This window comes from Chamaea fasciata, unplaced genomic scaffold, assembly GCF_029207755.1.
Source record: "Chamaea fasciata isolate MVZ Bird 193981 ecotype frontalis unplaced genomic scaffold, bChaFas1.0.hap1 SCAF_5, whole genome shotgun sequence".
NCBI classification, from domain to species: Eukaryota; Metazoa; Chordata; class Aves; order Passeriformes; family Sylviidae; genus Chamaea; species Chamaea fasciata.
This window is the reverse complement of record NW_027094090.1, coordinates 3,723,756-3,738,026: the sequence shown is the minus strand read 5'-3', so window position 1 is coordinate 3,738,026 and position 14,271 is coordinate 3,723,756. Positions and strand designations below refer to the sequence as shown.

The 14,271-nt window shown below is 44.1% G+C and overlaps 1 protein-coding gene across 3 annotated transcripts in view; it reads left to right on the top strand.

Moving 5' to 3' along the window:
* PRKCQ (protein kinase C theta) overlaps window positions 1–14,271 on the top strand; it is a 55,414-nt gene that overhangs the window by 24,435 nt on the left and 16,708 nt on the right. For all 3 annotated transcript variants that reach the window (XM_066182671.1, XM_066182672.1, XM_066182673.1), the window contains 9 exons: window positions 99–159; window positions 1,771–1,933; window positions 2,532–2,563; window positions 2,662–2,747; window positions 3,815–3,944; window positions 4,589–4,698; window positions 4,853–4,976; window positions 5,993–6,168; window positions 9,255–9,428. In XM_066182671.1, the coding sequence (XP_066038768.1) occupies window positions 99–159; window positions 1,771–1,933; window positions 2,532–2,563; window positions 2,662–2,747; window positions 3,815–3,944; window positions 4,589–4,698; window positions 4,853–4,976; window positions 5,993–6,168; window positions 9,255–9,428 (1,056 nt within the window). The remainder of the gene's footprint in view (window positions 1–98; window positions 160–1,770; window positions 1,934–2,531; window positions 2,564–2,661; window positions 2,748–3,814; window positions 3,945–4,588; window positions 4,699–4,852; window positions 4,977–5,992; window positions 6,169–9,254; window positions 9,429–14,271) is intronic.

The following is a 14,271-nucleotide window of genomic DNA, read 5'->3' as shown; positions in this document are numbered from 1 at the left end:
GAAAAGGAGATAGCTTGAAAGTCATCTGAAATGATTTTTCCTTCTTTGAATGACTGTTTAATGGACTTCTTTTCTCGTTTTTCACTTATCTCAACCAGCTAGAACTCAAACCTCAAGGGCGAATGCTGATGAATGCAAGATACTTCCTGGAAATAAGTGGCAAGTGATTCTGTTTGTTAATTTATTGCTGTGATTTCTGGGCTGTGGGGCAGACATGGTGTCTTCACCAAAAGCAGTGCCTCTGTTATTACTGACTGATCCATAGCAACAAGCGTAGCAATAACTGTTTGAAACGAAAACTCCAGAAAAGTAATTTTTATTGCATGGTGACTATTCTTCCGTGATTTGCAAGGCAGATTTTTTGGCTGGTTTACCACTAAATGGCAGATATTCCCATTATGCTAAACAAGGCAGAACAGATAAATAAGGAGCCAGCTCCCTCTGAAATCATTCTGCTTTATGTACTACAAGAAATACTTGGAGGGGCTGGAGCATGTCCTGAGAAGAGAACAGAGCTGGGGAAGGTCTGGAGCATCAGGAGAGGCTGAGGGAGCTGGAAAAGGGGCTGAGCCTGGAGAAAAGTAGGCTCAGGGGGGACCTTGTGGCTCTGCACAACTCCCTGACAGGAGGGGACAGCTGGGGAAGTCGGGCTCTGCTCCCAGGGAACAGGGACTGGAGGAGAGGGAACGGCCTCAGGCTGAGCCAGGGGAGGCTCGGGTTGGATTTTCTCATCGAAAGGGCTGCATTCTGCTTTGTTGAAGAAAATGGGTTTAATTCAAATGCTTGGTCTATTCTCCCATCTTTGTTGCTAAAGTTCTCATATCCTCAGGTGTAGGGTGAAGCTGTGAGGTGCAGATACCTGGCAGGCTCTTCCATTTATAGATAGAGAGAAGCACTGAAAGCAGCCATGGCCACGCTGATATTTTCTTAACCACCCTTACTTTTAATATAGATTGGAGTGCTGGTTGTGTGTCATAAGGTGTTAGGGAGGCTGAAGCATAGAAAATGCAAGTTGTGCTTCTATTACAAATATCAAGATCAGCATCAAATCACACAGCGGGCCACAGTTTCCCACAGGTTACCTGCGTGACTCACTGTGCAGTGCAGGAGTAGGACAAAACAGAGATTGATTTCCTGTGTGAATATCAGATTTGTAGGCACGAGCATGTGTAGAAGTGCATGTGAAGTCAGAGGTGGTTTGTTGTCCCCAAAAGTTTAAATAACTGTGAATAGCAGCAAGGGTACAGCAAACAGCAAAGCTAGTGTTGGCATGGAAAAACAACAAGAAGAATATCCTAGGGACATAAATATCTGCTTACTGACACATGTATATGCACACAGAAAGGATTCTATTAAATGCCTCTCTCTATATATATACACACATATACATGTGTCTTTGTGTCCATATATCAGTAATGATTAATTTTTATGTAATTTCATCTTTTTTCTTCAGTGCCATACAGAGTTTAGGGTTTTATGTTTTATGTTAAATTACCTCTCCTTGGGAAATTATTGTTCTATGTTTCAAAAGCAGCGTTATGAATAGTCAAGGGAGCTCAGACTCAAGTTTTAAGTCATTTTGGTGTAGGAATGGTGAATAAAAACCATCCAAATGAGACTTTTTGTGGGTTTTATAAAATGATGTTTCTTTGAGTATTCATTACCATGAGTGAATCATCAGCTTCAGTCACATAGGAATTGGGCAACTGCATTTTCTCAAGGCACCTAATCAGGAAAGGGTACACTCAAATATCTTTCCTCTCCTCCCAGATGCAAAGGACCTGGCTGACTGTGAGACTGAAAGCTTCTTCTCCTTGCACCAGCGCAGGGGAGCCATCAAACAGGCCAAAATCCACAACGTCAAGTGTCATGAGTTCACAGCCACCTTCTTTCCACAACCCACCTTCTGCTCAGTGTGCCACGAGTTTGTATGGTAAATGGAAAAGGATCTGTGCTTCTTCTCCTTTCAACCCTAGGAACCAGTTCTGGTGTCAGTGTGGCACTTGGGAACATGGTTTAGTGTTGGACATGGCAGATCTGGGTTAACTGGAGATCCAGATCTGGACTCAATGATTTTAAGGGTCTTTTCCAACGTAAAAGATTCCATGATTCCCTGATGAATATCTGTGCTCCTCCTGTAAGACCCTTGGCATCGTACATGTGGAGTTATTGCATCACCTTAAGGATGTGGTTTGCAGTTGTTATTCCAACTGTGAAAATTCCCCTCACTTTTTACTTTATTGTTTACAAATATTTTTGGGTTTGATGAAATGCACAGGCGTTTCTCTTTGGTCCAGTTTGCTGTTTGGATGTCATGAAATTCAGGATGTGAATGTGTGCTGAAAAGGCTGTGAGAACCACAGAGAATCACTCCACCATTGATTGAATGAAGACCATAAAATTAAATAATCTCTACAAGAGTGATAAAAAGCAAAGCAGTTTTATTCTCCTTCTTTGATAATTATTGCTCTCTTTTCTTCTACTGAGGCTTTCACACAACTCAGAATTAACCACTGCTCTGTTCATTTCAGGGGTCTGAATAAACAAGGCTATCAATGCAGACGTAAGAAACTTTTTTTGTTGTTGTTTTCTTATTGTCATTATTTACTTTATCTTTTCTTAAGGAATTTTTTTAACACCATGATGCTCTTGCTGTTGCAGAATGTAACGCTGCCATTCATAAGAAGTGCATTGATAAAGTAATAGCCAAGTGTACAGGATCAGCAATCAATAGCAGAGAAACAATGGTAGGTGGTATTATTATTATTGTTATTATTTTGTTTGGTTTGGTTTGGTTTGGTTTTTTATGATTCCTTTTAAAAAATCTTGAGTGTCATTCAGATCTCTCCTACATCACTGCAAAGCAACTTCTGATGAAGCAAAAGGTCCTGCTGAGCTAAGGACTCTGTGATCTGATCTGAGCCCTTTGCTTTTTATGTTCCCAGTGATTTCATTACCTCCTACTTAAGATTTACTCAAATGCAGCTGCAGAATAAGCAGTTGCTGAATCAGAACTGACATTTTTCTAATGCATAAGGTATAACTCAGAGGGAAGTCATGGACGTGAGGTGGAGATTTACTGGAGAAAACTCTTCACTATCCAGTGTTAGGCTGGACATCAGGCTGAATTTTCAGATTTGTGCTTGAACATCCCATTCTGTGTTATCTGAAACAGTCAGTGGGACATCTGATATCTCTGCTATTATTTGCTTTATTTTTCTCATATCAGTTTATGCTGTACTTTTCTTTTTGGTAGGCAAAAACAGATCTTAAACTCCTGATAGGACTATTCCCTTTACCTTGTGTCCTACAACTTCTGTTTACTCTCAGTCCCACCCTGGCTCCTGTTCTCCTACAATTTTTATAGATGAGATTGCTCTCACTTCTCTTCAGACATCTCCAGGGTAGATGTAACCAACTTTGTCATTAACTTTCATACTAACAGAATTACACCAGACTCATCCAAGGACTGATTCATGACAACAAATGTAGACATCCATTGCACATGGGGTGAATAATTTTTAAAAGTACCAGTGTTTTCCCACTGAGTATTAGGGGACCCTGCGTATGTAAATAAGGCACAAGCAGTCCTCTGATGAAGACCAGGGATGAAATGACCCAATTCCCTCTGAATTGGAGTTACTAAGTATCAAAATTTGCGATTGTGTGCCTGATAGATAGTTTCTCCTTGGCAGTCAAACCTGAGGATAAGAGGGCAGGAGAAAAACCAGCTTCTGTAGTACGCATTTGGTTTTGCACATGGAGCTGGGGTGGAAATGAGGAGTCAATTTTCAGCCTGGCTTTTGTCTTGCAGTTCCACAAGGAGAGGTTCAAGATCGACATGCCCCACCGCTTCAAAGTCTACAACTACAAGAGCCCCACCTTCTGTGAGCACTGTGGCACCCTCCTCTGGGGCCTGGCACGGCAGGGGCTGAAGTGTGACGGTGAGTCCCTGGTGAAGGTGGCACCAGCTGGGCATGGGAGGGGTCGTTGTCTTTGGAGGGTGGCAGTCTGAAAATCCAGATCTCATTTATCGCCCTTCTCTGCAAAACCAGTACGAGGTGGCACTCAGGAGGGTGAAGGAGTGGTCTACAGGACTGTCCTTCAAGGAGGATCATTCTTCAAGAATGAGAACTACTGTCCATGTACTGAGAAATACTTGATCCAGAAGGGTCATGAGTTGTTTCCCAAAGAGACAAAGAACATCACAGTGACGCTGTTGATCTTCCCAAATCACCCCCGGTATGAACTTGCTAGCTCTGTTTCCGCTATCAGACCCAAGACATTTCACTGTCTTCATAATCCTAAACCAATGGGAGGATCCTCTTCTGTGATTACAGTTTATCTCTGAGATAATGGCTCGTAGTTTTAGTAGCCTGTACACGCAGAGGCTGATGGATGTAGAAATGGAACCTCTGGCCAGAAGAAAATACAAAAATAGTCTCCATAGGGAACCAAAAGGCTACCTGAGTGCCGTCTCAGGAACTGTTTAGGTGGCTGATCTCTGCCCCTGGCCAACAGCAGCACTTGCTCCTGCCCAACCCTTTACAGCCTTCATTGTCCTGACACCTTGTGTTCTTTCTTTCAGCATGTGGCATGAATGTCCACCACAAGTGCCAGACAAAAGTAGCAAATCTTTGTGGGGTGAACCAGAAACTAATGGCTGAAGCTCTGGCAATGATAGAGAGCACTCAGCAGGTAAATATTTTAAACATTTTTAGATGCTCTTCTCAGAAGCCAAGACATCTTCTAGATCTTGGCTTTTCTGACTCACACTCAAGAAGTCACGGTGTTGTTCATAAGCTTGGCACCTGACTTTTGGCTCTAAAATTTGCTGTTTTCTGTGTCCCAGGCTCGCTGCCAGCGTGACAGTGAACAGATCTCCAGGGATGGGCCTCTGGAAATCGGCTTCCCTGTTCCTGTGAAGGATGTGACACCACTTCAGGCCTTGCCAGCATCTGCACCAGGAAAAAAAGGTAATTCCTCCTGGTGCTACAGGGCAGCAGCTTTGTTGTTGTTTGGTTGGTACCTGCTTAGCTGGAGGTGACACAAGTGTAGAATTTGTTACCAAGCTCTAAACAGGATATTTATAATCTTTCTGATCACTATGGCAAATTTTCTTTCTGATTTCATATTTTTGGGTGGAGATTGACTTCTGGTGACTTTGAAAACCACTGATAGACCTCCACTCACCAAGGAGCTGTTCTCGGTGTCACAGCCCTCTATGCTACAAGAACAGATGTTTAGGAGAGTAAATGAGAGACTGTGCCCTTTGCACCTTGATGTCCTCATCTGTGTTTATTTTTGTTCTGTCCTACCAGTGGAACTGGCTATGCTGGTGTGAAACAGTAAGGCCTCAGGTGGTTTCACATCTGTTTCACATGTGGGTCTGTTTGTCTGCTGAGTAGTGTTCAGTGTTTTAGAACAGTTACACCCATGGCATAAATCCAGTGTGGGACAAAATCTCTTACAAGTTCTTATAAATCCAGGTTAGTGGAGTATTGAAAAAACTCTGAGTGATTCCACTCCAGGCCAGCTGGAATGGTTGGTCTGGAATACTTCACATCCAGAGTAGGAACACAGTGTGAAAATGACATCCCACCTTTTCATCTAGCTTTGCCTAGGGTTTTGAAAGGACCTTGAAAAAATAGAACCACATTGTAATGGCAAGCAGCATGAAGGGCTGGAGATGACAGGTGGCCAGAAAATAAGGATTTCATACCACAAAACAGAAAGACGGATGAAGGAGTTTGTAAAGTGGTTTGTAAATTTTAAAAAAAAGCTACTGAAGAAGATGCAGTTTCCACTGGAGCAAAGTTTCCTCTGGAGAGAAAGCAGTGTGGGTGCAGAGCCAATCTACTTAGAGATGGCCACCACACTTCCATTTGTTGGAAATACCCTTTTAAACGTCTAAGCAGAATAGTTGTGAGTGTTCTGGGGGTTTTCTGCTCCTGTCCAGGGGTTTATTTGGGTGCTTTGATATGTGTTGCAGAGCCACAAGGCATCTCCTGGGAGACTCCAGTGGAGGGCACAGTGAAGGGAGAGTCTCTCATAGAGTCAGATTTGGGAGAACTGTCCCAGGAACAGCAGGAGCACCAAGTGCAGTTAAAACTGACCATTGAAGATTTTGTCCTGCACAAGATGCTGGGGAAGGGCAGTTTTGGCAAGGTAAGCTTTGGGACTGGACACCACTGTGTGCATTTGCATGTTGCTCTGTGTGGCACTAAATGAGATCTAGTTTAAAGGAACACAGGAAAAAACGTGGAATCATTTAGGTTGGAAAAGACTTCTAAGGGTATTGCATCCAACTGCCAACCCACACTGCCAAGTCTACCACTGAACTGTGTCCCCAAGTGCCACATCCACGTGTTTTTTGGACGCTTTCAGGGATGGTGACTGCACCACTTCCCTGGGCAGCCCCTTCAATGCCTGACTACTCTTCCAGCAGAGAAATTTTTTCTAATATCCCATCTCAACCTCCCCTGGCCCAGCCTGAGGCCGTTCCCTCTCCTCCTGTCCCTCTTCCCTGGGAGAAGAGCCCGACCCCCCTGGCTGTCCCCTCCTGTCAGGGAGTTGTGCAGAGCCACAGGGTTCCCCCTGAGCCTCCTTTTCTCCAGGCTCAGCCCCTTTCCCAGCTCCCTCAGCCCCTTGTGGTGCTCCAGCCACTTCCCCAGCTCAGTTCCCTTCCCTGGACACACTCCAGCAGCTCAGTGTCTTTCCTGCAGTGATGGACCCAAAACCAAATACAGGATTTGAGGTGTGGCTTCACCAGTGCCCAGTACAGGTCACTGCCCCAGTCCTGCTGCCACATGATGACTGAAAAATCTCCAAGTCTTCAAAGAATCCTTGCTCTGGCATGGCTGAATCCTGAACTCCATCTTCTCCTCACCTTGTCCTTCTCCCTGTCACATTAGCTGCTCTCTCATGACTGCCCATGACAGGACAGGAATGCCCCAGACAGGGCTTCAAATTCCCCTTCTGTGCAAGTTGATGAATCCTGGATATCTTCAGAGAGCTGGTGGGAAAGGTCTTTATGCTGTCCCTCTGCATAGGGAGGTGGAAGCATGAGCTGAGAAGCTGAGTGTGGATCACCTCTGCTCTCCAGAGCAGCAGATCCCAGCAGCTGGGAACAGTATCTGCTCTTTCCCAGCTCTGATCTGTGCTGGAGCCCAAAGCAAATTCTGCAACAGCCAAGAATTTGTGCTTTTGAAACAAGAACCACCTGTTTTCAGTGGATTCATTAATCCTGGTGTGTTGTGGATTGTTCTTCCCCGTTGCAGACATCCCCTGGGAGGGGACTCATGTTACTCAGTGCCAGCACAAAGCTGTGGCAAGCAATTTCAGTGGGACTCCCCATTGTATTTTCACGGCCAGTAAAGAGGAGTATGGATCATATTGGTCAAGTCCCACATCTTTCCAAGAAGGAAACTGCCTTGACAAAGGGCTGCTTTTTGCCTGCTAAATGATCTGGAGCAGTTTCTGCAGGCAGTTCTTCAACTGGTGAAATATTTCCTGTGTTGGCCTTTCATACTTGAAAGTAATAGAATCATAGAATGGTTTGGGTTGAAAGGGACCTTGAAGACCATCTAGTTCCAACTCAATGGACAGGAAAATTTTCCACAAGAAAGTGTTGTGTCTACTTGTCATGTCCACAGCTTGCATGGGAACCAGAGCTGAGGCATCTCACAGCTAAAGCAGAATATCCCAAACCCACATTCCAGACTAACCAGAAATCAGGAGCACGGATATAATAGAAACATTTTTATTGGAAGGAAGGGATCTCTGGAGGTCTTCTAGTCTAAACCATTCCTCAAGACAAGTCTAATGAGATGAGGTTGCTCAGATGTTCATCTATTCAAGTCTTGAATGCCTCCACTGAAGCACATTTTGTACCTTGTTTCAGCCCTCATGCTGACATGGACTCTCCAAGCCTGCCAGCTTCTGCATCTCTGTGAAGTGCACATTGTGGGTGTGGAGAGGATGGGCCATTTCATGCCTTTCTGCAACAAAAACTCACCCACAAGTTTCCTGTGTCGGTGTCGCTCCTGGTGCCCTCATTTGCTTGGAGAGAGATTCACTTCCCCCTAGAGGGGACAGGGTGTGCAGATCTCAGTGCCCAAGGCATCTTTCCAGCTCTGCATGATACTGGGAAGTTGAAGGGCAGATCCATGAGGATATCTCCCACCACCACCTCTCTGTGTGGCCTAGCGTTGCCTGCCTGCTCCTTGAAAGTCACAGCACAGGTCACAAATGCAGAACATTCCCCAGTTTCCCCAGGAGAGCAGTGCCCAGCACAAATACAAGGGTAAAAAGGGTGGCTGCAGCATCAGCACTGTGAGCATTTCTGGTCATTCAGTGCAGAGATAGAGGGAGGCTCTAGGCTCTACTCTCTGTCTGGTGCTACAAAGTGAAATGCAGCAGTAGCCAAAAGGGTAAATAAAACTTTTGTCAGGGCTAAAACATGTCTGAGCTTACTCAGTAAATAGCGTCTGGTGGAGAACTTCAAAGACCTCTTTGATGAATCTTTACACATTTATTCAGTCCATAGAAATAGGGTCAGCAGGCTGTCAGTGTGAAGATCAGGACTGTTACTGCCCTCCAGCAGAGACTTCTTTGCCCTGTGGTCTCTAGAAAACCCTTCTCTGCTGCTCCAGGTCTCATTTTCCCTGCCTATTAAAATAGACAGAGGTCATAACTCCTCTGGGGTGTGTTTTCCCATTCTCAGAGAAGAACTCCTGCAAAAGCATGGGGGACCCAGCCTGTGTGCTCAGACCTGAAAACTGGGAGGAAGGAGAGAAAGACATCTGATATAAAACCAGTCTAACTACTGCTGGACATCATTTTCCACCTGCTGAAGGTCTGGTGCAGGGTATTTGCATTTCAAATGCTGACAAAGCAATATTGTGTGTTTTATTTGAAGTCAGAAAACAGGAAATGTATCTCAGGAGCATTTGCATGAGGATGGTTTCTGCTATCAGAGGTGTTTGGTTCTCTGGCATGTCCTGTCCATCCAGGCATGTAGGACCCTTCTCCTGTAATTGCCAAGAACTTCTAATCCTTCTCCAGGGCTCAACTTCATAAAACTATTCTCGGTGTGGGGAGAAAACTCAAAGTCTTTATTGGCTGAATGGGGCCTTAAGCATCAAGATTTTTAATGTGTTCCCCAGTGAATTCCCAGGAGCTGAGCTCCCACCCTCACATGGTTGTTTTGAGAGGATATAATCCCTCTTTCTGAGCAGCTGTTTCCATTTTAGGTGTTTCTGGCCGAGCTGAAGAGCACAGACCAGTATTTTGCTGTGAAAGCCCTGAAGAAGGACGTGGTGCTGATGGATGATGATGTTGAGTGTACGATGGTGGAGAAGAGAGTCCTCTCCTTGGCTTGGGAGCACCCATTCCTCACTCATGTCTTCTGCACGTTCCAGACCAAGGTAAGACAAGGATCTGCCACTTTCTTCCACAGGCTGAGAATGCTTTACTGAAATACAAATACTTGGTGAAGGGCTTCAACCTGCTGGGGTCCACTTGGGACATGAAGTGGTGCTGAGGGAAGGTATCTTCAGATCAAGCACTCAGGAAGTTACTCCAGAAATTTAATCTACTTTCCCCCATCAGTCTGGGGATGGGATGGTGTATTTGAGGATTAGGGCATCCAAAACTCATTGAGGTAAAATCTGCTGTTAAAATCTGCTTCCTGGTACCCTGGGCCAAGGATGTGCAAAGGCCACACCCACAGCCAGGGTAAGGATGTGCCTATGCTGGCAGGTTATCTGAACCTCCTGCACCATGGAGCATTGTGCTGCATCTAGCCTGGGCCAAAGCCAGCTCAAGAAACCCTGGAGTTGGAGGATGAACCTCCTGTCACTCACTTCTTTGCCCCCAGTTACTGCTGAATGGCATCAGACACTTTGTTGATTTTGCGGTTCAGAGGGGCAGAACAGAGCAGCACCTGAGATCTCTCTTGTGACTCCAAACCAAAACTGAAGTGACATTTAAATAATGCACGTATTTTCATGGCCCTACATGCCAACAACCACCAACTGCTTCACTTCCCAGAGCCACAGCCAATAGCCTTAACACCAAAGCACACCCAAGGCATAGAAAGAAACAATGGAAGTTTGACAGTTTGTCTTCTCTGTCCAACCTGCTCAAACCATTCCTGAGAGATGATTGATATCTCTTGGCTCAAATTCAGAGCAGCGCTGTCTCATGGCTGCTTGCTCAGGGTTTTGTTACGGTGCTCCCAGTCCCTGCTCAGCCCCAGGATTTAGTGGCACAAGGCACTGCTCAGTGTAAGGTTAGGACCTGCTAACCTAGGAAGTGGGAGGTTCTTCTGCAGGGTCAGGAGAAACAAATATAACCTCTGTGGTACATCCCAGTCATCTGTGGGATGTGGCACCTGTTTAAAGCCAGGTTAAATTTATAACAGGGAACATCTGGGAACTGCTGTAGGTGATGTGACACTGGGCCCAGGCATCCATATTTAACCCCTTGGGGACTGACAGTGAGGATAATGTGTCCTGGGAATGGATGCTTGCCTGGCAGAGAAAGGGATTAACTTCCTACTTGAGGAGAGGGGGGTATTTTTTCAGAGGAAAATATAATTGCCACAACTCCAAAAGCAAAGAAGATTCAATTGAAGAGATAAAACATTGACAACAGTCACAGCTCTATGAAGGAGCTTTTACTCCAGGGAATCCTGCCTGTATCTCCAGAGGGATGCTGACTGAGGCCAGCAGCAGAACCATGTTGTCTGTGCTCCAGCGTGGTCTGGAAGCTGTAGGTCGTGTTCAGGATGATACAGCAGGGACAATCTGCAGCTCTGCTTTCAGGCAGTGCAGGCATGCAAGTGTCCTCTTCCCTCACGAGACCATGGCAAAAAGAGGAGAGACCAAAAGGAGTCATGTCAGAATCCAGGTGGGATTTACTGGCTGTTTAAGGGGGTTCTTCCAGCCATGGAAAACCTAAAGGATGGAAAAGCCATGAGTGCCTGAAAAATTCATGGCTGCCAGGCTCAAAAACCCAGATAATTTTTTTTCTACACTTCTGGGCAGCAGCACAGAATTGCCCTCCTGTCATGGAGAATCTCCATCCATCTTATCCCAAGCCATCACTGCCACTTTAAAGCTGTGTGATCTCCCCATCTTGGCTTCATAGTGAGAGAAGCTGGAATAGAGCTGCCCAGGCCAAAGCTGCTCTGGGCTCTGATGGATTTTCAGCTCCTGTTTTTTCTCCTCTGACCTTTGCAAGTCAGCAGCAATCACTCAGTGCAGGAAGGTCACCCAGAGCAGAGGAGCTGTGACAACCTTGGATGGTCTCCCATGGCTCAAAGGACAGTGTGGTTGTCAGAATGTCTTTTATGGCAATTATTTTAGGATCATGGAATAGTTTGGGTTGGAAGGGACCCTAAAGATCACCTATTTCCTGTGGGTTTCTTATCTTTTTTTCTATTAGAGCCAGGATTAAATGCTCAAGAGACACAATTTGTGTTTGGACTCAGATGTTTATTAATTCTTATCTATAGCACAGTCTCACAAGCTGTGAGTTCTAGCTAACAAAGTGAAAAATGGATGTCTCTATCTCTTTACAAGGTCTTTTAAGCACTAATTGTCCAATTATGAAATGACACCTAAATTATTTTTACTTTTAACCCAATAACCAACTACCCATGGTCCGCAATGTGGATTTGTCTACCCAATTACAGAATACCACCCAAACCCATGAAGAAGAAGGTGAAGAAGGACTGGCCTATGCCCTAAATCCTCCATCTTGCTTTATATTTATATAGTACTATATTCTAAAACCTTAAACTCATAAGTTTTCCACCTTGTGATATTACACACTTCTATTCAAACTACACACCCATAATCCCAGTGCTATCACTCAATTTTGGAAGCCTTCTCCATGGCCTCAGGTCAGTGCAGTGTTTTCTTGGGGGTCAGTGCCTGTCAGCACAGAAAGTCTAAAATTCTCAGTGACTAGGGTTCCAACAATTTCCAACCCTCCTGTAATGGGCAGAAGCCACAGCACTGCTGTGTAGAGTCCCTCTATGGATTTTAGAGAAGATACGACTTTTTTCGTTTCTTGAATTTTCACTGGATAGATAAGTAGTTTCAAAAAGAAACATATGTGCCAATGCCCTTCTGAATCCCCCATGCTTTGGCTTACCTGAGCTGCTCCAGGTGCTGAGTGTCCCTGCAAAGGACAGTAAAATCCATAGTCCACATGTTTCTAGAGGGGGAAAAAGTCCTTTAATCTGTTCACAGCTCTGGGATGAGTTTCTTCCCCACCTCCACACAGGTAATAAGTGACTGGTGAATTATATAAAGCTGGATAGCCCTTCAGACAGGCTTTAGATGGCAGCAGGCACTTAATGCCCCTCCCTGTTCCAGTGGAGTCTGAATGATCAGTTCTTTCAAAACTCAGAATACTTTTCTTGTTTTATTGCACGGGAATAAATGCGAGCGCATAGAGTCTGGTTTTCTTTGTCCAATCTCTTTTTGAATTTTTCTCTTTTACTGCAGTCATCTTTGTATCCAGATATTCAACTGACATAATTACATAGTGTGAATTTTAGCAATAAGCTCAGAGAGCTATTCTGCTATTCTGCTGTATTAGACTTAGAGGGATGCTGGTATGTTAAACGGGAAAAACATGTTTAGAATTCTGTGAAATCCCCAAATCAGTAATGCCAAAACAATGACTAGCATCCCAGAGCTTATGTTTTATTCTTTTTTGCATTTCACTGATCTTCTGCCGTAAAAATAGGCTTTCCCTTTTTGCAAGTCACTTTTATTTCTGTTTCTTTACTTCATTGACCAAGTTTTATTAACACCCTTTACCTAAATGCAAATTAAATCTTGAGGCATTTTGAGTTGTAGCACAAAATAGCAACAGAGGAGACTATCTCAACCCAAAAGAGAAGTAATCGTTACTGCAATTTAAAAGAAAATATTACAGAAACGTTTATTTTCTGCTTTATTGTTTTATGTTTTCTTCTGGTCGTGATCCTTTTTCACATGCTCTGTTAACTTCATGAGCTAACACTGACTGAAAAATCTCTTACACTAGCAGGAAGGAGAAAAGAATCGTAAAATTGGAGTGGGGTCTTAATTTTAAAATTCTTAGGATCTGTTTTCCATGAGTGTTTTCAGATTTCTCATTAAAATATCTCCCCAGAGGTTACTTAAATTCCTGATTTTTTTTTTTTTTCAGGCATGATGTTAGTTTTCTTCTCTGACTTTCTGTTGAGGGTCAGGGCTGATTTCTATGCCCTGGATCAGAGCATGGGGTTGGCACGTGGGCATTTCACACCCTTTGGATGTTCAGCTCCACTGCCTGGTTGTGCCATGGACCTCCTGAACTGCCCTGGCTCCATCCTCCTGCTTTTTTTTGGGGGGTGATACATCATCTTGGAAACATCTCGTAGTATTTTGAGTACTTTGAGCTTGGAAAAAATCTGATTCAAGGCCAAATTTGAAGCAGCTGATGGGAAGGTTTAGGAAAGCTTTGAAGGTTTTGCCTCTTGCAACCAACAGGCAGGAAATCTGGCAAGGTCTTGTTCAATCCTGGCCAAAATTTCAGCGTGGTTTAGCAGAAATAGCTGCATCTCAGCAGAGCTTTGGGATTTCTACAAGGTTGTGCCAGAAAAGGTGTGAACAGCTGTAATTATAACATCAAATATATGAAGATTTTGCAAGACAGTTTTAGGTGATGTCAGCCCATGTGGTGTGAACAGGGGGAAGGCATTGGCCAGAAAAAGAGGAAGACAGTTCACAAGTGAGGTGTTTTAAGTAAAAGATGATTGCTACATTCAATACACTTATTGTCATTGCCTCCCCATTGTCCAACCTGAGGAAAATCAGCCCAAAATGCATTCAGCTTTGTCTGAGATTTCTAAAAATCTGTAGTCTAGCTGCTCTTTATCCTAAAAAAAAAAAAAAAAAAAAAAAAAAAAGACTTCCTAAATTAAAAACATTTTTTTTCTGTTTTTCAACTGCCAAAATATTCATGTTTCATGGATTTGGCTACTTTTAGTTTAGTTATTTGGTCTGGTGATTTTTATTTCTTTTTAGTCTGCATAACTTCAGACAAATCTTTCTCTAGCCGTGAGAAAATTAGTCTCTCTCCAAGATTCTGCTGGGCACTGATAGGGAAAACCACTTCCTCTTGGAAGACATGGGCTGATAGTGCCTCAGTTTATCAGTGAGTGATGGAGTCTGTCTGCTCTGAGTGTGAGTAAGGGTCTTGGGGTCTAAAAGCTCGAGAGGAAGC